Source organism: Lissotriton vulgaris, chromosome 7 (assembly GCF_964263255.1).
Source record: "Lissotriton vulgaris chromosome 7, aLisVul1.2, whole genome shotgun sequence".
NCBI classification, from domain to species: Eukaryota; Metazoa; Chordata; class Amphibia; order Caudata; family Salamandridae; genus Lissotriton; species Lissotriton vulgaris.
The window spans coordinates 1,150,946,050-1,150,971,502 of record NC_141695.1 but is presented as its reverse complement, the minus strand read 5'-3'; the positions used below and the strand labels follow the sequence as shown (position 1 = coordinate 1,150,971,502).

The window sequence follows — 25,453 nt, the reverse complement described above, 5'->3', positions numbered from 1 at the left end:
GATATTTTCACTTTTATTAACCAACACTAAAATAAAAATCTCCTTCCAACATGCTAATTATTTTAGTAAATAGAAACATATGAAAATATCTTATGTACAATAGGTATTGGTTACTGTAAACATTTTGGAAGATCTTTGTGAGGCTTTGTTGAATGAAATCGGAAAGAAGCAAATCATTCAAAATAGAAGGCCAAGTGTTTGAAACAGCTACCACATACAATAAATAAAACAGACAAACATACAAAGTCTAGGGCTCGGCTTGAGCCCTCACTAAAATGGAAGAAAAAAAATTGAAGCAGAGGGACCAGGTGGGTAACATGGAGATCCCCAGAGAAGCCAGTCCTGCTCTCAACAATCTCCACCTTTACCTTTGAGCCAACCCTCCTATAGAAGTAACACTAGCTGCGAAGTCTCGACAAACTATTATAGCATCGCACAATATTTCAGTCACATTTGTATGGAATTGCGGTCCTTAAATCATCCCCATAATTGAAGAGGCACCATCGCTACTGAGGTAAGTTTGCCTAAATCGGCCCGAGGGCAAGCCACTTGAACAGCTGGCCCACGACAAACAATTTTTAGGCCAAATGTTCTAGGTCAAACAGTATCACACAGACTGGCCTTAATGGCTCAGTGATCCCTTTTAACTGTAGGCCAAGCAGCTGTAGGCCTTAAGGTTCACGCTTATGCATCACGCCCCTCCATGGACACATGCACCAGGGCGTATCGAAGCGTGCGGCCATGGAGACGGTAACCAGTTCGAGCGACAGCAACCACAGTGCCCGGTGTGACCCCCGTTGTGGAAACGTGGCTTTCGATCTCGTGCTCATAGGGTGTGTATTGTCCTCCTATAGGACTCATTTTCGTAAGACCGTGCTTTTCGAAGATGTCCTGGAGCTGGACTTCCACGTCAGCCACGCTGGCCGAGACGTCTTTCACGGCGAGGCTAGCAGACTCCTCTTTTGCCAGGTCCTCAGACATCTTGGTCAGGCAGTCAGCTATGGCTACTAAGTCCCGGCAGAAAGTGTGGATGCCTAAAGAAACAAGAGAAATGTTAAGTCAGGACTGAGTAATGGGCCTTGCAGCAGACAAACAAAATGTGGTAAACAATTAAAGATGATCATGGCGTGCAGGAGAATCATCAAGTGCCACAAGGAGGAGCATCTGGAAGCGATGTGGTCTGATCAAGAATTAAAGATGGATGATGCATTGAAGGTTCTAGACTAAACGGCAGCATCATTTAGCTGTGAGGCCAGTATCCACAAAGTGCAAAGCGAGATTGATCCGAACGTGTTGAGCGAAGCGGTCATAAGCTGGATATTTAAATTAGAGTCCATGATCGGATCCTGGCCAGGAACAGGTTCAGACATGACATAAAACTTAAATAACAAAAAGGAATTTGTTTAGTAGTGGGGTAAATAACATGGACCGTGCCGCATAATAGTCCAGAGGATGGAAGGGATGTAAAATAACAAGGGAAATCCAATTTATTTGAATGAAAGTCTGAAGACATCAGAATGCAGAGAAAGTATTGTTTGAATCTACCATAACCCAAATTCAAAGCAATATATGCAAAACTCAGTTTCAAGATAAAACATACAATTTATGTTGTGTGATCCTACACACCATCTTGGAGGAACACTGTAATTATAAAAAAGGAGCAACCGGTGCATTAAGAAGAGGCGTTCATTGTTACTAGTGTGATTTCCTGGAAAAGTTTCAGGTTTAGCAGAAATTCTAGGTTTTTAGCTCTGACCAGCAATTGGGCCGCTCCCAGGCAATGTTGAGCCAAACCTGGGACCGAAGCCAAAACTGTGAGATTGGTTACTTTCAGTTTCTTTGCCAAGCGAGTGCGTTATTCTTACCGAACTGTTTGGCATCCACCACGATCTGCTGTGTGCGTCGCCTGAGGTTTTCTGCCTCTGCCACTGCCGTGTCATGTCTAACCTGGACACAAAAAACGAAAAGGAAAACAATTAACGACAGAACAGGCATTGTCGTGATTGGACACAACAAGAACGCGCGATTTCATTTTCAGAGTTCAACAGAAGTGACACTTGCACAATTGTTTGTGTAGCAGCATTTGAAGCAAGCCACCATTTTTATATTATTTAAAAGTGTTTTATATAGCGCTGGCTAGACCCGAAGGTATCAGAGCGCTTTACATGAGATTCAACAATGTAACAGAACAAGTTCAACAAATTACACAATACATCAAAAAATAAGCTATACAATTAGTAGGGGAGAGAAAGGAGAGAGAGGAGTAGTGGAGGGGGCAGGGGAGGTGAGAAAGTGAGGATAAGGAAAGAGACAATAAGGAGAGACGAAAAGAAGTCTGTCTAATGACAGACTGGGTAGGTGACGACCAAGGAGGGAATCCACGGCCCATCTCCCCTATAGCTAAACCGGGTAGCTCCATCGGGCATCAGACAAAATAGTTCAGTCTCAATACATTGAGAGAGGAGAGAATGAGAGACATAACTAGAGGGAGGATGCAGGAAGAGACGACAGGAGAAACGAAAGGAAGTGCAACAATGTGGTTCAACAATATAACAGAAAAAGATCGACAATTACAAATTACATCAGTCAATCAGCAATACATTAGGAGAGGAGATAAAGGAGAGAGAAAAGTAGTGGGGGGTAGGGGAGGTGAGAAAGTGAGGATAAGGGAAGAGACAACCGTAGAGACGAAAGGAAGTCTGTCTGAAGACCGACTGGGTAGGTGAAGACCAAGGAGGGAATCCATGGCCCATCTCCCCTATAGCTAAACCAGGTAGCTCCATCCGGCATCAGACAAAATAGTTTGGTCTCAAGTGTAGAGGAAAGAGGTTCACAGAGAAACAGGGTGGGGACAAGGGGCAGATGACAGAAGCTGGTAAGAGTTGGAGCGGAGATGGGAGAGGGTTGGGGGAAGAGAGAGGGGGGAAGATAAGGTCAGGAGAGACGCAGGAGTGTTTGCCTGAAGTCCGGCTAGGTAGGTGATAGTTAAAGGAGGGAGTCCAAAGTTAATCTCCCCTATGGTTCGCGAGGTAGCTCCACCAGGCATCATACAAAGGTAGCTTTAGATTTGAGACAACAGAGTGTAGTGACGCAGGCTCCCGTCACCGCCCACTGGAGTGGACACTGTTATGTCGTCTTCATCACTTCACTGTGGCACCCCTTAGGCTGGACTTCCCACAAGTCTTGCAGGTCCTAAACAACCCTTTTTTTAAACTAAGACATAATGAAGACAAAATAGGGACTAATACTACTGGACTGTACCCCTTAAGAAGAGATGAAGCAAGAAATGAACTGCAAGCTGGAAGTTCAAAAGGGCAATAGTAGAAACACAGACTGAGTAGAGCTCAGGGAAACTACCCAACACAGGACATGTTGTAAGAAATCGGAGGTATGTTGGCCCTGAAGGGATGGAGACACTATGGTCTATACTCTGATTGGCTGATGCTTGGATGTCTTAAAACAATGATAATAGGCTGCTTAAGGCTATTGAATTTCTACGGCAATTGAAGGTTATATTTTAATACTGCTATTTTACTGTTACCGTGGGACTCTCACCATGACTAAAGGGAAGATTTAAGCATGTGAATCTATAAAATATACAATACTGGAGAATCCGGTGTAACATCGATGAAGGAAGATTGAGTTTTAACAGAGCAGGAATACATTCTTTATCCAGCCCTGGTGCAACCACTCATGCTTTGACTAGGTCTGCTAAGTTGCAACTGTAACACATGGAAAGGACTTTAAGCACTGGCAAGACAGACTGTTCCATTTTAGGTGTGGCAGGGTATACTCAGACATGAGTCCCTTTCTCACTGCACCATCAGGATTCAAGCAAGCCGGGCCGAAGACGGCTGAAATGCCAGAAACCGGCCCCCGGTAGCTTGTCTCCTTTCTGGTGAAGAATTGGCTTGGTAGTTTAGTCTGCCCTGTTCCCATGATGCACTGGGCCAGGGACAGACTGATTTGCATATAGCCAGGTTCTGAGCTGGGATGGTGCAGTGAGATAAATAACGGTGATGGATCAAGCCCTGATCTTTGGACTGGGTAAGAGTGGTCTGCTTAATTCAGACACTCTGTTAATCACCACCCCCTTTTCTGAATTGTTCCATTTTAGAGAGCGTCTTGATAAAGACGTCTTCTTCTACAGGCACATGAAGCTTTGTGGTGGTCTGCATAACTGCCTCATAGGAAGCGGTCATCAAGAGAAGAGGGTTTCGCAGGCTATGGCATAAGGATAACGTACCCATGGCAAGCATAGTCTGTCACCCACTGGTATGGGATCATAGTACAGGTCTACATGGACTGAGCCAAGGATGGTTCGACTGGGAGGCCATGATACTGTGGGTTCCCTTATTCTCTTTTATTGGTATAAGGTAAGCCCCAAGTTCTTCTGAAATTGCCTCTTTAAAGGTGAGCCAGCAGTGTTTGGAAAGGAGTTGGCCAGGAGGACGAGGCCATGCGGGAATGTGGCACTTTGTACGTCAAGGCTTGTTGCCTTTGTCTGTAGAAGAGAGTCACTGAGTCGAGCTGGCTTCAAAGTCAATTTTGGAGTCACTTAGTTCTGAAACAAACTGAGTAGACTCTTGGGTGTCTTATGTTCAACCTTTGGAACTAGGAGGTGTCTGCGGCGTTATAGGAAGCTGGCTCTGTATATACTATACCAAAATTAGGTATAGTGTGCACAGAGTCCAAGGAGTCCCAGGAGGTATAGCAGAGGCTACATTAGGTAAGTCCTAACAGCTCTTTGTGGTAGTGTGGGCGAGCAGTTAGGCTTATCCAGAGGGTGTTTTAAGCATTTATTGTATTCACTCAATCAAGGACTGATTACAAAGACTCAGACAGAATCCAGACCAATTAGGTAAGTATAAAAAAGGTATACTTCTGTTTTATTTAGGACCAAGCAGGACTTGGCACAGATAACTAGAATATACTCTCAAAAGCAAGACTGTTAAAGGAAATGCAGTTGTGGATTAATTTGCAATCGTTAAAGGTTTGTATATGCTTTGAAAACAGTTTAAAGTATGAAGCAATCACTGAAAGAGTACTTTTATTTACTTCTGGATTACCTGGAGTGCTGAGGGTGGTATGCCTATATACCATGCCTAAGGACCACACAATATAAAGTATGACTTTGAATACTTTGCAATTGAGTTCTCTTTTCTCCATGCAAACGGTTCAACACAGCATTTTTAGGCCCAAAAATCTCTTAACATGGGTTCTTATGGGAGAAAAGTGTATGTGATTTTTCAGGTAAGTACCTGACTTGCATGTGGTTTTTAGGAGTTAGGGCCAAGGTTCCCCATGGTCTAGATGGGCACTCAAGTTGCCAGGGGCAGCTGGGCACAGAATGCAGAGACCCAATGTTAGCAAATGGGGTTAACGGGGCTTTCGGTTAGAGACTGCTGGCGAGCAGGCCCCTCGATGTGGGAGCCAAGGTCAGCACTGCAGGGGCCAAATCCCAACACAGGAGCTGCACCACCAGTGGCACTAGGGTGGCCGGGTGTGCAGGGTGTGCAGGGTACAAAAAGGATGTCAGGACACTGTTCGTTTGAATGGAGACCTTCGGTTTTGTGAAGTTGCTTCAAACTCGGCCATGGAGACTTCCTGAAGGCGACCACCGGCTGGAGAGGTAAGTTGGGATCTTGGGGAATGCCTGGACACCATAGGTTTGGGACACCAAAGGCCGTGGGGCATCTGGCACAGAGGTGTCTTCTGGATTTCTTGCCATCTTCGGTCGTGATCAGGGGAACCCTTCAGGTTGAGGCAGCAGGCGTCCTCTTGAGGATTGAGGGAGGTCAGGGATCACCTAATCCCACCTTGTGGTGTTGGGCCACTTGGGCCGTGGTGTGCAGAGTTGCAAAGTTGTAGAATTCGGATTCTGTGGTGAGACTTTGCTTGAGAAAATCCGGTGCTCACAGTCTGTAATATGGTTGCAGGGCAGGTACACCGGGCTCTGGGGGTTGCTGGCTGCTAGACGCGCTAGGGTTCTTGCCGTAGCCAGGTCGGAGACGGCGTAGGCCGGTAGGACTGGGGCCAAATCAGCTGGTCCCCTCTTCTTCCTGGGACAGCACATCTCTTTGGTCTTTTCTTCCTTGAATCTGAGGAGGAAAGGTTGGAGGTTGCCCTTAAATACTAAATGTAAAGGCGTTCAAAGAGGTGCGCAGGTCGGGACGAATAGGTTCAGACCTTTGGGTGGGTACCCCCGCTTTTATGCAAGCCTCCAGTGGGAGGGGGCCTAAGCCTCTCCCTAATTGGCGGAGTCCCTGCATCTTCAAGATGGAGGGGACTGAGATGTATACCTCGCCTCCCCACGAGGGGTGGGGCTGGCAAAGGTGGGCATCCCTTTCCTAGCTTGGTTTTTCTGCCTAAAGTGGGGGGCAAAACCTGTGGGAGACAGTTGCTGGGGGCAGCAAAAGGGTGGGACAGCTTCCAAAGGCGGCACACCTTTGAAGCTTCCCCTTTCGTGGACCAAGCCCATCCTGGGGAGGAGGCAGGAAGCCTTTGCCCTGGATGGGCCTTGTTTCTGGACCCAGAGCGCAGAGAGAGACTACCTAGTGGTCCAGAAACCCGTCTAGTGGTAGCAAATGGCAGGCAGCCATTCAGGAACCACACCAGGGCTGGTCGATTTTCAGAGGGCATCTTCAAGAAGCCCTTTGGATGCATTCTACATTAAATCCAACACTGGCATCAGTGTGGTTTTTATGTGCTCAGATGTTTGCTACCAAACTTCACAATTTTTAATAAAGCCATTATGGATCTGTGGAGCACCTCCCAGGCCATATACTCTATATGGTTTTATTACACTTACAATGTCTAAGAATGGGCTTAGACAATTTAGAGGCACAGGGCGCATGCCACTATACCCTCACCTTAGGGATAGTGCACCTTGCTAGAGGGGTGACTTCCCTTGGCCTAAGGCAGTGGGTTGCAGGCATGGCACTCAAGAAACTGTGCCATGTTGACTTCACTTTTCTCTGCAGCAAAACACGCAGCCTGCACTAGCACTGTGTGGGTGTTAAGGTACAGGGTCTCTATCTGTGGCACAATAGGTGCTGCAGTCCTTAGAGGCCCTCCCTGATCACAGTGCCCTTGGTACCTTTTACAAGGGGCTTAACTGTGGCCAGACACAATTGTAGGACCAAAAGTACAATTTTGGGAACGAGCACAAGCTCCTGGAACCTGGTTGGCAAGGACCTGGGGGACATCAAATCAGGTTGCATCAGATGTCAGGCAAAAAGTGGGGGTAACCATGCAAAATGGGGCACTTTCCTACAGGCGCCAAAGATGAGTTAGGCTCACAGTGCTCCAGAATAGTGGGGCGGTAATGGACGGAGCATCTGAACCAATCAAACACTCACACCCAGTCAAAAGATCTGGGTTTAATCCATAGTGGGGCGGCACAGACTTTCGAGCCCTCTTTGGGGGGAGGATCAGGGGATGGCACAGTCAGGGCAGGTTCTTGCCCTAAGGCAAAGGCTCAGTTCAGAGTAGAACCTCGGTTGGAAGACCCGCATTTGATGTGCAGGTGAAAACCTAGCTAGGCACGGTGTTCAGCCAGGGTTCAACCCAGGCGGACAAGTGATACGAACATTAGAAAAGAACAGACGTTTTAGCCCAACATTTTGACTTAAGCCAAACCATTAGTGCTTTTACTTTGTTTTCAGGACCAGGATGTAAAACATGAAAACAAAAAAACAATTTTTTTAATTACACATCCCCTGGCTAGAATACCATTTATGTTAGAACATTCTTTCTAATCCAATCAGACAACAGAGTCTGCATCTCACCACTCCCTTTTCCACCACAGATTTCAGTTATAAGATGGCATTAAAAAAATAAAATGCATGCATGCAATCTTACAGGACTCCATAAATTTCTTTACTTCCTCCAATCCTCTTTTGTGGGGTGGTTCCTGAATGATTTAATCAACATCTGCTCTTCCAACTAGATCTTCAGGCCTGTCCCACATGGAGAGACGAGTGGTGGGATTGTCTAGTGCATTCAATTTACGTTCTTGAATGTGAACACCCAGCTACATGACACCCAGTGCAGCTAGCGTTACCTTTTGGAATAGACTGCCGCCTTACTTGGGCTCTGCTCCCGTCACGTGGCCATTGCCAAAGGTCGCTTAGCAGCCACTGTGCAGCTTTGGTTACATGGGAAGGGATAATGAGGAGGCTCAAGCTGCAAGATGTCACCTGGCATTTATGGAGAAATAATTAAGCACTACTAGAGTAGAAGTCTGGGCTTTCTTTTTCTGGCTGTGGACAAGTCAAAGTGTCCAGATCCAATGTAATGTCTTGGCAATTAGAATCTTCCTAAAAGCACACACTATACCAGTCCTGATCCCCTGCACTACTCTGAAGCTAGCAGAGAGCAACATAAGCATGGCCTCTGGAATTATGTGGCAAAAAGGGCTTCTCCCTCCTCCCCCCCCCCCCCCATTCGTCAGGGCGGACTGAATGAAGAGGCAAGAAAAGGCAAATGTGGCATAGTCTGCAGCAGTATTACACCTCTATTTTTATTTTTTTGTTGATGCAAAAGGGACCAATCAGGTGATCCTAACAAGAAAGGTTTACTAAGACGGCACGTCTAAGAATTTATCATATATCCTACCAAAAAAATAGTAATCACTAATAAAGGACTTTTACGTGTAAGTAAAAAAAGATGTGCCTATTTAATCTGTTCGGCAGTTCCATTTCAGAACTGGTCTTCAGTTTAAGTTTTACTCTGTGCCTGCACGAAGTCTACAAGGAGCTTCTCTTCCAGCAAAGACTCTTGTAGAATGGGGCTGTACATTACACATGTATAATGCACGTTTTTCACTGGGACAACTGAACGATTCAAGGTGCTAGACCGTAAAAAAAAAAAAATAATAATAATAATAATAATAATAAAAAGAAGTGCACCATGTTTGAGGTTTTTCTGTAACGTGGGGTGCTCTCTTGAAATATCTTGCAAACAACGTCTGTGTTGTTACAAACGTTTGCACGAGAAAAAAAACACGTTTGTGATAAATTAGAAATAATTCTTTCCACTGTTTTGAATTACATTTAAATATGTAAGTATTTTTTTCATGTTGCAGACAAAATCCCTTTCCTCCATTACTAATCTCTGCGGAAAGTTCATATTTGTTAAATACTGAACACAGCAAAGTTACTACTGTTTGAAAACTTTTCAAAAATACTTTTTTGTTGCAAATTATGCAGAGATGGTTGATTGGGAGGACAAGAGCGATATTAGTTATTGGAAAAGTGGCCTGGGATATATGTCCTATACAAGTATTTGTGATCAAAATGTCTCATTTCTTCCTCCCTTACTCTCCAACCCTAAAGTATCCTTCTACCAGCTACTTCGCTCCTGTTCCACTGCAGTGCAATGAAATAGCCTGACAGAAAAAAAAAACACTTTATAAGAAACTATGTTCATTTACTTCCTTTGGCCCCATCCACTCTTTAATTATTTCCTACACCTTGTCCCTCATCTCTGCTTGCTCTTACGGACTTAAAAAGCAACTAATTAAATGTGATCTCAATGTTGAGCTCCTGGTATTGCACAAAGAGAAAAATTAAGGAGGTAAAAACGTGTCCAGAAGTTGAACACCAATTTTGTTTGTACAAAGTGGCTGCTTCATAGGAAAATACTGAACAGAGCGGAAACAGCTGCAGCATGTAAGGGAAGACCTAAACCATTGACTCTGTGGAAGGCGGTGACAGACAAGCTAAGGAACCTATGCTAGACTGTTGCAGTCAACTCTGGGGAGACTTCAGATGGGTTGGTACTTACCGTGTTTGCGCACAAGCGGAGTTTGCCTCTACACTGGAGTAATGAACAGAAACATAGTTGATCCATCAGCACGTACTCCCAACACAGGGGGGATAACGGAATAAAACTGATAGCTCCAACCGCAAACGTATGCATTTACAGATGTTTTCGACGTGATGTTCGAGGCTTTAGGAGCAATAAACTTGCCAAAATAATATATCTAAAATTGCCATTAATGAACACCATTTTGCAACAGGCTTCCTGAAGGGCAGGCGAGTATATAGAGCATTGGTTTTTAAGCGGTTGTCCGCAGAGCCTACTCAAGGGTTCCTTAGAAAATTAAATATTAACAGATTATTAAAGTGGGTAGAACCAAACAAGCACCATGAAAAGCTGAAAATGTCAAAATCGGCTGTAAACGTGAAGGAATTTTAAAGTGGAGGTTAAACTTTAGGTTAGTGTCCTCATGTTGAATATTTAATCATTTGTGTACATGTTTGATGAATGCTTTTTTTCTGTATTTTTTGTAAAATGTTGGAGGTTCAAATAATCGAAAAATCATACGTTGGGGTTCCCAGCTTCCAGTAGTGACTCTGTGCGGGTCTCCGAGTCCAAAACTGGTTCAGCAGGGGTCTCCAGGTTCCAGTAATTAAGTTGGGGTCCACGAGAAGTCAAAAAGTTATGAATCATTGATCTAGAGCAAAATAAGAACTTTTGTATTAAAAATGTAAGTTCCATCAACCCCAGATGAACTAATATGGGATAAATAGTAAACTCAAGTGTACATGATTGAGAGGCCTCCACACAGGATTGGACGAAGGACATACGAAGGAGAGCAACATGTATATGTTAATGCAAGAAAGCACTGGTTGCCCCTTCTGAAGTGTGTATGGCACATAAACCAAATAATAGGAGCATTGCATGTTATACATGGCTAGGACTGCTTGTATGAGGGACAGGGAGTGTCCTAAAACATGCTGGATATCTGACAAATGCACCACATAATGAACAGTCCTCCAAAGGTGGAACTAGTATACCCAATGCAGATTCCTTAAAACGGAGTAACAAAGCTGGATCGCCTCTTCCCGTCTACTAGGACTTTAAAGCACCCTTACGGTATGATAAGCAATATTTAAACAACCTAAAGGTACACAGCTTGCTAACAGGAAAGCCAGTAGTGGCATCAACTATCATCTGATCTGAAGTACCAGGTCAATTGCCGGACCCAATTACAAATGGGAACATTTTGTTTATTTAGGACAATCTCTCAAAAGGAAAAAAAGAGTTCCCTACCAGAGTAGCCAGGCATCCCTGTGTTCAAGCTATACTGGCCCTAGTTCTGTCCAGAGCAATGTACTCTAAATGTGCTCATCTTGCTGTAGAGTATGGTCCTGATACTTGGTTTGCAGTAACTATAGAAAGCAAACGATTGACTACTACGGTGTCATAGTACAGCGCCATATTTCTCCAATCACTCATTGAACTGACTAGTGATCCAGGTTAAAGATTATTTTCACATCGCAGGTCTAGTTCATTGCACCATCACCACAAAAAGAAGGCCCAGATTTTTTTCTCCATCAGGAATGCAACCGAAGCCTAACTGAATGAGCATGGGACTTGAAAGTCACCAATATCTTTTTCCTTGGACTTCCAAAAACCCATGAAAATCTAAAAATGTACACTGCCTCAAAAAACGAGGTCATTAATCTTCAAAGTTTAGCTTGCCATACAAGCCTGTAGGTTTTCAGTGGATTCCTACGTGGGTGTTTTCTGCAGCTGTTGATCTTCGGTATAGAAAGGAAATACTAATGTTTAGTCCTACTTCAATGTATTTGGACTGGTCAGGTTTTTCGTTCTGAAAAACTTGTCACCTAAAAAAAAAGTCCTGTTTCCTCTGCTCTCTAATTAAATTGGTTACAATTCATCCTTTGGCATAATGCTCCATATCCACGCGATAGCTAAAGTGTGCGTTATAGCGGCAGCATAAGTACTACACGAGCAAGTAACATAGTATTTTACCGAATTAAGTGTACAAGAAAGATGCCCCAGTTACATACAATACAGCGCAGTACCGTGCAGTTCTTTCCATCCTGACCAGTAACAACAACTCACCATCACGTCCCTAAGCTGTCTCTCCAAAGACATTATCTTGCGCTCCAGAGCCTGGATTGCATACAAGTGATCTTCCTCGCCCTCGGTTGGGATGGCATTCTGGCTTTCTCCTGTGTTATTATGCTGGGCGTCTCTTTGTTCGAGCTCTGAAGCTTGGGGTTGTCCATCGGGCGAGGATCCAGACGTCATCTCTACTTGGGTGCTGTTGGCAGGATCCTCAATGTTCTGTAGCCAGGAGAGGGCCTGGTCTGCCAAGTCTCGCTCCTCCTTTTTTGAGTCTTTGCAATGGTTGACGCAATTCGCACATTTATTGTGAGTGTGGCCCTCTCCTTTGTTCCTGCTACCACTGCCACCAGAAGGTGTGCTGGTTTCTCTCGTATTTGGCACTCCATAATGCTGCCACCTGCAGAATGTCAGAGCCTTTGCAGAATTATTGTGCTCCAACAACCCACTCTCTTGCAGCATGGATGGAGTGGCTGATGTGCTCAAAAACCGAATGGATCCCCTGTTGGAAAAAAATAATTATTCAGACTGTAGCATGACGGTCATATAAACAAATTGGATACGGTCATGAGGATTTATAGGAACAACAAAAACATTACTTGCAAGAGGAGGTAAAAATTTGAATTTACCGGGTCAACAAAAAAAGTTACTACGTTAGAGAGAAGAAAGGTTCACAGGAAAATAGCAAAACAATTTTTTTTTTTAGTTTGCGTCCTCATTGGGAAATGGCCATTTTATGCCAACCTTCACAGCCGTAAATGAAAATGGCTGGATTAATCCTGCACAGCAATAATGCACTTTAAACCAGACCTCACCGATCCTGAAATGCATTGCATACATTTAAGGAAGTACACTACAGCAAACCCCAACAGAAAACATTTTTTTTTTTTTAAGATTGATGAGGGCAGGGCATATTGCCAAGCAAAGTTTTGCAAAAACCATGACAAAACAAGAATTGCTAGAATGCAGACGACGAACACCAGAGCCATTGGATTTGTCAATGCTTCTTTTTATTGCCTTTTGACACTTTTTGGCTCCTATAACCACATTCTTTTAACTGTCCACTTTCCCAACTTTTGCCATCTATCTTAAGTTTGTGACTATTAGCACTTTTTTGCCCCACTCTGCCCCAAGTGTTGATGTTTTAGACTAGCTCCAGAGGGGGTGGGAGAGTAAAACTAATCACTGTTCGCTAATGAATACCCATCAAACGCTGTCACAGAACAATGTCCCTCTAACAATGGCGATAGCTGATCTGCGGGGGTCACTTCCTGCACACAATGCTAATTAAAGGGTTAAGCTCTCAACTGGGAACTTCCTCTGTAATCAGTCTTTCCAGCACATGAAGGCTGTTGATTTGCAAGAAAGGATCTTCAGCCACCTAGGAAGATGTGCAAGAGACCATCGTTGGTGGTCAGTAAAGAAGGGAAGATGGCGTTCATGTGCGACATCACACATGCATGACGCACCTCAATGCGCCATGCACACTGGTGCGATTTAGGTCTTGGCATGCAGAGAGGTCGGGTGCCAGGCACTGAGAATGCAGAACCAAGCCCGCACTGTGTAAAGTGGATCGGACATATGCATGAAATATGGTTATCATGAAGTAGTGTTCATTGCTCACACTTTTAGGGTATTTTACCGTCACCATACAAGACTTGTACACCAACCCCCACTTCTAAAAAGCTACCAACACTTCAGAAAAAAAACTTGCAATCCGTACTGTAGGTTTCATATGAGCCCGACAATCCAATGCATTTGTGTACAAGAGTTAGAAACGGAAAATAGGCTCCATATCGTCAACACTAAACCCAAAATAGGTGTTACTTGAAGACCAGTTGCTCTTTCATCTTTGTGCCTCTCAATTTTTTTAGTCAGTACGTCGGTCTGCGGATAGCCAAGATCTTTTGATTTTACAAAAAAAAAAAAAGGTATAATATAAAGACTTAACTGGTCTTTCGAACACATTTCCTCATCTATTGGTCTATCGTATCATTCATATTTTGCTTCCGCCAACAACAGCATATAGCATGGAGCAATGGGTCAGCATACTTACTCCACTGGTTAAATTTACTTTGAGTGACTGCATTTTGTTCTCACACAAGCTAGTTTCCTTCAGTGCCGGTGTTTTTGTTTATACTTTACAAAAACGTCAGTGCTCTCTATTTAGAGCCTATTGTGATAGCAGAAGGCTTCTGATGCTCAATCCATCTTTATCAGGTATCATATTCTGCCATCGTTGCTGCAAATTCCTTTTGGAATGTTTTACTTTTCTGACTGCTGCTATTTCATGACTTGAGTGTGCTCAATTGAAGCGGTTCTTTAGTAAGTTAACCAATTTTAAAATGTGCCTCCTCTCCTTTTCATTTTCTTTGAGCCTTTGCTCTTTTCTTTGTTCCTTCCTTCTTCCCTATATGTTTTTTTCCTGTCTCTCTCTCTCTCTTCTCGCTCCCTCCTTTACTTTTCCTTTATCTTCATCAAAGGGAAGAAGAGGCGTTCAGCCGATGCAAGACGGACTGACTTTTAGGTCTGTGCTAGCCAAGACCTTTTCATTTCACTAAAATTGTTTATAACAAAGTTACTTATAGGGGTTTCAGCCAGACTGCATCAATTGGTCTGTGATGGGCATCATTAGCATTTTTCTTCCACCCACTCTAGCATGCATTAAAGGCAAAGTGTCCGCCCAAATGAGCCACTGGCTGTCTTTCACATGGAACACATCCACAAACAGTAGTTCTCTTTGGTGACAGAGAGTACTATGTGTTTTTAAGGACAACCCCCCCCCCCCCCCAAAAACAAAAACCACATATTTGCCTGTACCAACATTTTTTTTAGATTGACGAGGGCAGGGCATATTGCCAAGCAAGGTTTTGCAAAATCCATGACAAAACAAGAATATCTAGAATGCAGACGACGAACACCAGAGCCATTGGATTTGACAATGCTTCTTTTTGTTGCCTTTTGACTCCTATAACCACATTCTTTTAACTGTCCACTTTTCCAGCTTTTGCCATCTAGCTTTAGTTTTTGACTATTAGCACTTTTTTGCCCCACTCTGCCCCGGCTGTACTCTTGCACGTTCACTATTTTGGCCTCTGTTTACCTCTCTTTTGCTTATTTTCCTCCTTTTTGCCCAGCGTTAACCAATTTTCCTTTGAGTTTCTTTGGCACATCTGACTTTTGTTTTCTGCTTCCCCCATCTTGATGCCTCTCCATGCTGCGGTCTCACTTGCTCTTTCACGCCACCCACATCTCTCCTGATGCATCCCCTGGTTCCACCCCCACCCCCCCAAGGGTTCTCCTTCACCCTCCTACATGTATTGACATCAGTGCAGACGTGCACAAGTGGGAAGTGAGTCTGCACCCAGTGCCAGAATCCCAACTCTATGCCACCACAGGAAAGCCCAAAACTCTACCTCGCCACATCCTCCCCATGCCCTGAAGCCATGACGCATCGACCCACAGAGCTATCAGACTGCTCCGACCGACAACAAAGGTGTGTTTTCCTGCATGGGATACCACTTCTGCAGTGACACTGCGAGAACCCCCACACTACACTAGCACACCCGCACCTGGCAACACAAACAAGCACCACACCATCTCTGCTGCGCCCCTACTAGGCACCTCTCCCACCAAATCCTCCATCAAAACCTGGAACCTCATCATGCCCTCTCCCCAGTCCTACTCTTCCTCAAAGTGACCAGGCTCCACCCTACACCTACCCCCAACAGGATATATGCCATCCCCTGGGGATAAAAGATCACCAGACATGACAGGGCCAGTAAACCTGCAGGATGGACCATATCTTTCTACAAGGAGCACATCTACGAGCAGAGTTTGGAAACTCCACACAAGAAATCATCACTACCCTTCACCTCAACTTCAGAACCTTCATACTGCTCAGCAACCTCAAGTGCTACTTACAGGACCTCAGCCACCAGAACAAAACCAACCTTCTAAACAACCTGAACAAATGTGAACTCTCTCAACAGGTCAAAGATCCATCCACATTGCCAGCTATCTGCTAGACCACATCTTTACCAACTTACACAACATCTTGGTGGACAAACCCACGGCTCTCACCTGGACCTACCATTCACTTTGAACACTTCAATTACAAATCGAAGAACTGTCCCAAACTATCCCAACCTCAACTGGAACACTATCTCCAAAGAAACCTGGTCAACAGAACTGCAAAACCACCACCCTCCGCATCAAGACTATCTCACCTGCTCTATTGACAACTTAGGTCTCTGGATGACCACCTGCGCAGATGCCCTGGCACATACCAAAACAAAAGACCACCACTGGGACCAGACCCAAGTTAACTGGTATAATGACTATCTTTGATGCACCAAGTGTCAATGTAAGCTGCTTGAGCATTGATGGAGACTCACCCACAATGACAAACAAACCTACATATCAGTCCATCGACATTACCGCCAACAACTCAAAGCCACTAAGGGATTAGCCCTAACAGACTGGATAGATTACAGCACCAACAATGCAAGGAACTCTTCTCCATTGTAAAGTAATTCACCAATCCCCGCTGTCAGCTCCACCACCCCACCTAAGGAGCTCTGCTCCCAGCTGTGCTTTTCCTCTGTGATAAGATAAGCAAAATCTAAATCAACTCTGCACCCCATCCTTCCATCGCAGCAGTCCTCTGAGAAGACAGCTTTTCAGGAACCACCCTGGCCTCTTTGCCCATTCTCACCCTCGCTCAAACTGCCACTGTTGTATGATCCATCCTCCTGCGATCATATCGAACACATGCCTGCATTTCGCCTTTGCAAGAGGACTCGAGTCCACCTGCAACACACTCAACACCTCGAGACCTACAGGTACAGTACAGACCCCTGGAAACACGCCACCATCTTGCTGCTACTAAAGAAACCCACTGTAGACCCATCCTCTCCGCTTCCTTACCCAGCAAACGTCTTGGATATACTGATCAACAAGAGGCTATCTAAAGATGTGGATGACAACCACATCCTGGACCTATCCCTATCAGTCGTCATACTTAACCACAGCACCAAAACCGCCCTCATCACCGCAACTATCAGAGAAAGTTAGCCTTAGTCTACGCCTCCAAAAACATTAAGTTGTTCAGCGGAGTCCCTCAGGATCATCACGAAGCCCCATGCTCTACAATATCTATATCTCCCCTCTCTCCATCATTGTGCAAACTTTTGGAATCACAATCATCTCACACTAATGACACACCACACATCCTCTCCATGGATGCCATTTGAGAGGTCATCAGTGATGTCACTGACCATCTCATGAGTGATGTAATGTGTGAGGTCATAAGAAGTGCGTTGTGGGGGCATACGTCAGTTAGCTCGGATAACTATAACGTCACTAACCATTGGGGTTTTTTTCATTGAATTTCCAAGTTTTAAAAAAAATTCTATTTCTTAACTATAGCCTGCTTGTTTTTTCAGTGAATTTCTATATTTTATAAACATTTTATTTGCTTACTATAAAGACCCAGTGGTCTTTGGCTTTTTTTACTATATTTGTAAGTTTTTTTTAAAACATTTCATTTCCCAACTTTAACCTCTTAAAATTAGTGAGTGTGTGTCTCAATAAACGGGTGACTGAGTTAGTCTGAGTAGGTGCAGAGGTATCCAAGTGGGTCTGTGAGTGGGTGCACGAGTGTCTGAATCAGTCTAGGATTGGCTGTATTGGACTGTGAGTGGGTGCATGTGAGTGGGTAAGTAGCTGTGTGAGTGACTGCCACAAAAGAACCACACCTGTTCTTTTAGCCAAAGAATCCACAGTTGTGCACAAAATACCTACCCACGTGGAGTTCTTTCTACCACCTTGGATAAATGGACAGTATTCTACACTACAGCTGCGTAATGGAGCACAAGGAAATGTCATCAGTGACCTAGTGTGTGTTTTGGTAATGTGATTGTTCCTGGAGCAAAATGCATATATATTGGTGGCATGTGTTTCATCTTAAAAAAGAAATCTCTGCACATTTTGTGGCAACCAGTCTTATACTGTGAATAGTAGAATTTAAATACAGTGACTTGCATAATCACAATGCTCTCAGCTGCAGCCTGGACTTGTATACTATAAATTGATATGTCAATATTCATCCTCTGAAGCAACCAGGATTCAAGTCTGAGACACAGACACACATTTCTCTCCAAACCGCTTGGAAACAGCCGCCGCAGCACCTGAACAGCGGGTGCATCGTTTCGCGGACCTCCAAGCACGAGCTGCTAATATAGTCCACCACACTCCTCTGCAAGAAAGGAACACTACGCAAGGTCTTGACAATCCAGCCTGAGTATCCTGAACAAGCAGGCTTGTTCACCAACAAATGCAAAAACCACAGTTGGACAGAATGCAGAACAAGGTCATACATTCACCCCAGTACAGAGATCTGGGCCTAAATCCAGCGTTTTTTTGCACTCCACACCACCCCAGTTCAGACATGGCCATATGCAAATCAGTCTGACCATGTGCCTCATGGGAACAGTCCAGCCCAAACTGCCAAACCATGCCTTCCCTGGACCAGAAACAAGCTTCCGGGGACCGGTTTCTGGCATTCCAGCAGTCTTCAGCCCGGCTTGCTTGAATCCAGTGGTGTGGAGAGCATGGGACTCACGTCGGAGCATACCCATCCCACTCGGTGTGACAAATGCAAAAACCACAGTTGGACAGAATGCAGAACAATGTCCTACATTCACTCCAGTACAGAGATCTGGGCCTAAATCCATCGTGTTTTGCACTCCACACCACCCCACCCCAGTTCAGACATGGCCATATGCAAATCAGCCTTTACCCTGTGCCTCATGGGAGTGTTCCTTTCTTGCAGAGGAGTGTGGTGGACATACATACACACTTAACTGAAGACAAAAGGCCAACACAATAGTTGCAGAATATGTTCTTTGTCTCTGGCCTGCTCACCCTGTACTCAAGATTACAGTTCCCATGATTTTTATTCATTTAATTTTGTAGGCACTTCCCTACATATACGCAGCCTCTGGGGCTCCAATTTCTAAATCTGTAAAGTAACCCAGTGATAAATGTAACCTCCTCAAAACAATGTATAAAAGCTCTGAAAGGACAGACTGTACAAGGACACAAATACTTAACCAGTGGGCAACGAATGCAGACAATAAGTGCAGCATTTCAGCTCTTTGAGATCAATATCAGGATCTGGTCATGAGCAATCAATCTTACGTGCCCACCCATGCAAAGCCATGTGATATATGCTCCAGAGGCAGTCATTCAGAAGACATTTGACAAATTGAAAGGGAAATAAAATTCAAAGGACCCTGCTATCACAACGAGATATTGCCATAACTTCAATTTAATTATTAGATAAAACACATAAATAGAATTCCAATAAGTGGAAAGATGCTGCGTGCGGCGACGCTGAGGAGGTGAAAGTAAGTGACAAAATTGTGCAGAAAAATGTACAGTTCGCATAAAACTAAATAGTCTTAACCGACAGGACAATAATTTGTTAAAGGGAACCCCAGGGTGAAACAAATCAAAGTGAGTTTCTCGAAGTCCATTCAATGAAAAAGTGATTAAGGCAAAACATTCTTCTGAATTATTGCCTTTGGAATATAGGTTGTATGTATGGCCTTCATACCCTAGTTGTGTTTAGGAATGCAGGGTGCCCCTTTTGTTCTCCATTTCACCCAGTGCAAAGGTCAGTGTGTGCTTCAGACCTCACACCACACTGCAAGGCCGCCAGCTCTGTCATGCAGATGTCAGAGCTTCACCACCCTTCCCCCACCTAAAGAAGTCCCTTCACAGCTTTCCGTTCTCGAAAGAGGCGAGGCTGTTAGACAGGACCACCAAAGACCATGCCACCCACCCTCCCCGCAGTATATGTGCCCATCACTCAACATGCCAGCATCCGCAAGCATAGAGTGCGCCAAATAATGTGGTGTACACTGTGCTTAAATTAATCACCACAGCAACGAGTGCACACACAGAGCATTGTAAAGATCATTTCGAAACAATTTATACCCAAAAAACAAACAAAACAAAAAAAAATAGTTTCATGCCAAAAAGGGAACCTGCAATGGTTCGGTTTGGGAGCCGGGTCATTTTTTTGAGCAAAAAAAAAAAAAATCTTAAAAAAAAAAAAAAAGGTACCCAGAGAGTGAGTGGGTGGATAGATAAACAGCTTGTACGTGACCGAAGACGTGCTCTGAAGCTTGACAGCATGAGGCTGGAGTATCAGGACCGAAGTACATTCCTACGCGCGCCATCTGGAGCTCGCGACCTCTTTCCAAGAACGATCAAGCGCCACCTGACCTCACAGACCGCTCTTTCTATAGAAATGTTTGCATAGTCTGCAGCGGAAAGGATACATTCTGCTCAGCAATCTACTCACGAAAGAGCTTCGTTGTGTGTACATTCTTCATGGTACGTGTCAGCCCGGCCCCTCCCCAGAAACACAGGCAGACGTCTACTAATCGTACCATACAGAAAAGTCAACGTAGAGTTCACAAGAGCTGCTGCTGGTGTGCAGAGGCGAGGGCTGCGTCTGGCCCTCCCTCTTGGCATGTGTACAGGCAGTAAATCTGCCACGGGCTCGCCTACGTGAAGCAGAGATGTGTCGGCATGGACTCTTTCAAACACTCAGACATGTGTGCGCCCATCATGGCCCAGGCGCAGCTGACAGGACGAGTAAATGGAAACCGGAGAAAGGGGCGGCGGAAGGAGCAGTAGACATAGTGCCAATTAAAGAGGCGACCTTCAACCATTCCCCACCAAAATGTCACTTCGTGCAATTCCGCAAACTATTGTATTGGATTATCCATATATTTTTTTACAATTTCGAAATTCCATGAAAAGGTCACTAAATGTTACTTTCAAACTGAAATGCAAATAGCCAGCTTCTTGCATCACTTGTTTAACTGAGAACGCATCTTGCGTTAAAAAGACTCGTAAGATACTAGCGGGAGCCTGGTTCAGACAGACCCGCGAACAGACTTTTTTCTACTCAAACCTGGGACCTTATTTATGAGGCCTTGCGTCAGTTTTGCGCCGCTGTTGCGTCACTTTTTGTGACGCACCAGCGGCGTACTAAATGCGCCTTGTTGCACCATATTTAAAAAGTGACGCATCTAGGTAGATGCGTCACTTTTTAAACCCCTGCGCCACATTATACCTGCGTCAGGTATAATGTATGGAGAGGGGGCGTTCCCCCGCAAAAAGCCTCGTAATAGTGACGCAGTGAAATTTATAAGATTTCACTGCGTCACTTTTAGGATGCTGTTGCGTCAAAATCTTGCGCCTGCCTCACAGCAGGCGTAAGACTGATGCAAGCCCTTTCACATGGGGCTTGCCCAATGTGAAAGGAAGCATTGCTGGAGTTGCGTCACTTTTGTGACACTCCAGCAATGCGTCACTTTTGCGCTTACAGATGCGTCAGAAATACTGACGTATCTGTAAGTCCTTGCGACATGATGCGTCATACATTAAATATGACGCATCATTGGTGTCGCAAGGAGTGCGCAGTGAAAAGTGACGCATCGCTGTTTTCACGCAGCGATGCGTCACTTTTCATAAATGAGGCCCCTGGTATCTCCCAACACATTGTTGCGCCCACCATAGATGTGTGTGTGTGGCCGTGTGCTACGGTCCCACAATCCCCTAATACACGGACATGAAGCCAGGAGACTGACAACGGTTTCGGATTTCTAAAGCGGAGACTGATTTGGTATAATAACATAATCCATCTGTTAGTTCTGTACGCTACGCTAGTCAAAATCCATGGGGCCATCAGAATGTTATTTGGGATACATGTACTAATAAATGAACATTCCCACATATTGATTACAGTGCAATGGACAAATCCCATGTTCTCATCATATCACAATCAAACTTCAGAAAGGGGTCCTGCTTCACAGATGTCATTTTAGGAACTTCAAAGAAGAAAACAGCTGCAGCCTTTGTTTGCAAGGATTATTTTAATGCGAGCTAAAGCATAAGAATGTTAAAACATAATAAGAATATTAATAATGGTGGAACCGGTGCAAGGAACCCATAACCGGTTAATTTTTAAGTTACGACTTGTACGTATTACTTACCAGGCTCAGTGCCATCTTAAGGATTTTGAGGGTCAGGGCAATACATATTTTGAGGCCCCCGGTTTGGGACAAAACAAAATTGAATTATATGCTACATTTCCAAAAACGGGGTCGTAAATAAACAAATGAAATGTGTCTTTGCCGAGGCCAGAGAAATCCTTTAAATTATACGTGTTATAGAGAGTATGATTATAGGAAGGCAGGGAGAAGGAAAGTAGAGAATTAGACAGCGGTGGAAAAAAAATAAGGACTATCTCGGAAAAACCCCGTAAGGAGAGGGGCGCAATTGACCATCGTGCCCACTCCTTAAAAAGTCTATGGAGCTACTCAAAAATGAATTGAGTAATCTAGCTGATGGAAGACGTGCTGAGACCTCCACATTCTGCATCCAAAATATGACAACTGGTCCCGATTTATGTCTCCCTGGTGTGCTCGAACACACGTGTTTACGTCTTGGCCGGATCTTAAAACAGGAAACACCAGCGAGAAATCCAAACACAGGAAGGCTGAAGTGAGAAAGGCAGCAAGCAACGAAACTACACCTTTCTCCTCTCCTGCACAGGGATATTTGCTTCTCGTCCATCGACCCCAGGTTAGGCTGCTCAGGTGTGACCCTGAACTCGCCCCCCTAAGGTCATCGGAGCACTGGCCGAGCTCGCAACACTGTGATGGTGACGTGTGCCCCTTATCCATCTCTGCTCAGTGAAGTGAAGGAGCGCCAACCTGCTCCCTCCGGCAGCACCGGGTCAGTTACACACTGGTGCAAACCTGACTGGAGTGGTTACAATCGCTCGCCACGTCCTGGTGCTGGTGCATGGACATGCTGTACTGGCATGTTCTGATATGAAACGCCACGAACGTATTTGCTTGGCAAGATTCCTATGGACAAACAAAGGCCTGCACACTGAGGTCGAGGAATGACAGCTTTGGCTGTATCGATCTGATGCGGCCTCCCTTCAGCGTACATACCGATACAGTGGATGAGTAGGCCAGCACGCCTCGGAGATAACTCCCAATAGGAGACAGTTATTGCCCACTACGTATCCCCAAACAAAACATGAAGCGCTCACCTCCTGCAAGGTCCTCTCGTTTCTCCTTCGGGCTTTCTTTACACCTAAGTCCTTGGCAAAATAGCGCCCGCTATTCCTCCGGGTTCAAAAGCCCGCTGCCTATGCTCTCTCAGTACTCCCCGTTACTCAACCATCAAAGCCTCCAGATGTCCCCGAAATGAGATCTTCTGTTACCCATCTTCCCCATCCATAACCTCTCCCAGCTGACGCCACTCTGTTCTCTCCCTTAACCCTTTTGTAACTTTGCACACATATCACTTTTTCGTCCTGTAATGTACCATTTGCTAATTGTTAATTGTATTTTGTTTGCTCACAATTGTCACTTTTGCCTCATTAACGTTTGCTTTTGTAATTTGTTCACTTGTAATTTTCTCCTCGTGTATCACTGCTGTTCCTATTGTGAAGCGCTCTGACACCTTCGGGTAAAGTCCGCGCTATATAAAAACGCAAAAAATAAATAAATAAACCCTTCGGACCTCACTCTGCCCCTTACCAGGCTCTTCTGTCCGTCAGTCACAGGAGACCCTCCACCTTCCACTCCAACGACCCATTATTAACCCTTAGCAAACCACTGGAAGGTTTCAGGTCTGCCTCATCGAGCTCTACGTCAGATTACCCCAAACACCCAACCAGCGCACTGCAAGCACCCCTCCCTTCAAGACATCTATTCAACCTCATGGCAACCCCACTCCCACAAACACTCATCCACAAACTAGTCCCCGCGATCCCCTGACCCACTTGAGGGCTCACCTCCTTCTAACAACAGAGCCGCGCACGTGACCCCATCCAGTCCGCAGACCCCGCATCAGCCCAGCTGCCGCCATGTTCATTCCGCTTTCTAGAGTTCCCCTCTGCCCCTCCAAGCACTACAAACCCTGCGCAGGCGCATCGGGATATACAACCTGAAAGCGGGGCGGGGCGTCCACGAGGGGGCGCGTCAGAAAGGGGAGGAGCAAGGAAGAGCACGTGCCTTAGTAGGTGGGGCTAAGCGCGTAATCCTCCGCCCACGGGCAGAAACTGAGAACCTGCACGCGCGCCTTGGTGCAGGCGGCTGACAGAGGCTCATGAGGTATGACGGGAACTGTAGTCTCTCATGCTAACTTTTACAGTAGCGGAGTGGAAACGCTGTTGAAGGCTACCGTGAAAATTTATGTTTAGTTTAAAGGCCTTCTTAGAAGAGTTCCCCCAAATATATTTTCTTTCCATTTCTGTATTTAATTTCTTTATCGATTTTTCTAAAGAGACAAAGAACTAATAAGACCGCATGTAGATGTCATAGCATAATCGTAACCACGTGTATATAATATGCAAGAGAAAAATATCTAAACCAGTAATCGGAAAAAGGTAAACATGAAAAGAGGAAAACAGATATGCAATGACCGAAATCACACACATACGAGAACAATCGTCTCATCAAGGTAAGCAGATATAAAAACAAACATTGATATTAACACATACAAAATATCTTTGGTAAGTATAAGTCTAACAATATGTCAGTGAATAAACAAATTCAAGTTTGTTCAATGTCAAGAAAAGGCCTCCTTACATTTTTCATCTGATCGATATCCACTTACCAGAAAGTACAACTAACAATAGAAACCCAATACTGTGTAAAATACCTCAAACATTTCTTTCAAACACAATAATGAACCTGAGAGCTATACATCACCCACAACATCACGCATTCCACATTTGATAGTTGTATCCAACTATTGTTAATTTTGGGCCCAATATATCTACAGTTTGAAGCCAATGTATCAATAGAAGAACCTCAACTTTTTCTCTGTTTGAGATTGTATCCTATCGTAATTTTGGATCGTCAGCGCTCTAGCTGTCACTGCGCATCCTTTCCCCAGTGCAGTAACACATTTAAGGGTGGTGCACTGGTAAGCGCACTAGCATGGGGCCTGAGTCAGTCTGGGAGTAGTGTGCAGTGAGGCAGGTGCACCTGCACCACACCTGCTGCTGAGGCTTTCCTGTCGCCAGCAGCCATTGCAATTCACTTCCTTATGAGACAAATCAAAATGCACATCTTGCATATGCCAAAGTGTTAGATGGTTGCTTTTCCACTTCTCCCAGTTTGTCCGCACCATCATCATTGGACGATGAAAGACTTTGGATGAAAGTTTTCTCGATTCAGAGTAGCATTGCCAAAGAAACTGACCACAATCCAAGAGAACTTGTCATAAAGGTATAGTTGTAAGGGACAGCTGTACTTTTCTTTGTGGACACCTGAGCTACTGTGATGACTGATGTTGATTTCGCAATGTAAGAGCACTGACCTGTTCTGAATTACATTGATGTAAGTTGTCCAGCAAGTGCCTGGGCATTTTCGGTCCATGTCTCAAGCATGATGATCCGTCATTACAGACAGAAAAGGTAGGGGAAACATCAGGCGTGGGATGCTTACTCAGCTCTCACACA

At 44.8% G+C, this 25,453-nt stretch overlaps 1 protein-coding gene across 1 annotated transcript; it reads right to left on the bottom strand.

The window, feature by feature from the left end:
* On the bottom strand, positions 1-23,909 carry GRPEL2 (GrpE like 2, mitochondrial). The gene is made up of 4 exons (XM_086931590.1): positions 23,780-23,909; positions 11,881-12,385; positions 1,866-1,947; positions 1-1,034 (listed from the first exon to the last, which is right to left on the bottom strand). The coding sequence occupies exons 1-4, from the start codon at positions 23,857-23,859 to the stop codon at positions 685-687; spliced, it is 1,017 nt and encodes a 338-aa protein (XP_086787716.1). The 5' UTR covers positions 23,860-23,909; the 3' UTR covers positions 1-684.
* Positions 23,910-25,453: the final 1,544 nt, after the last annotated feature.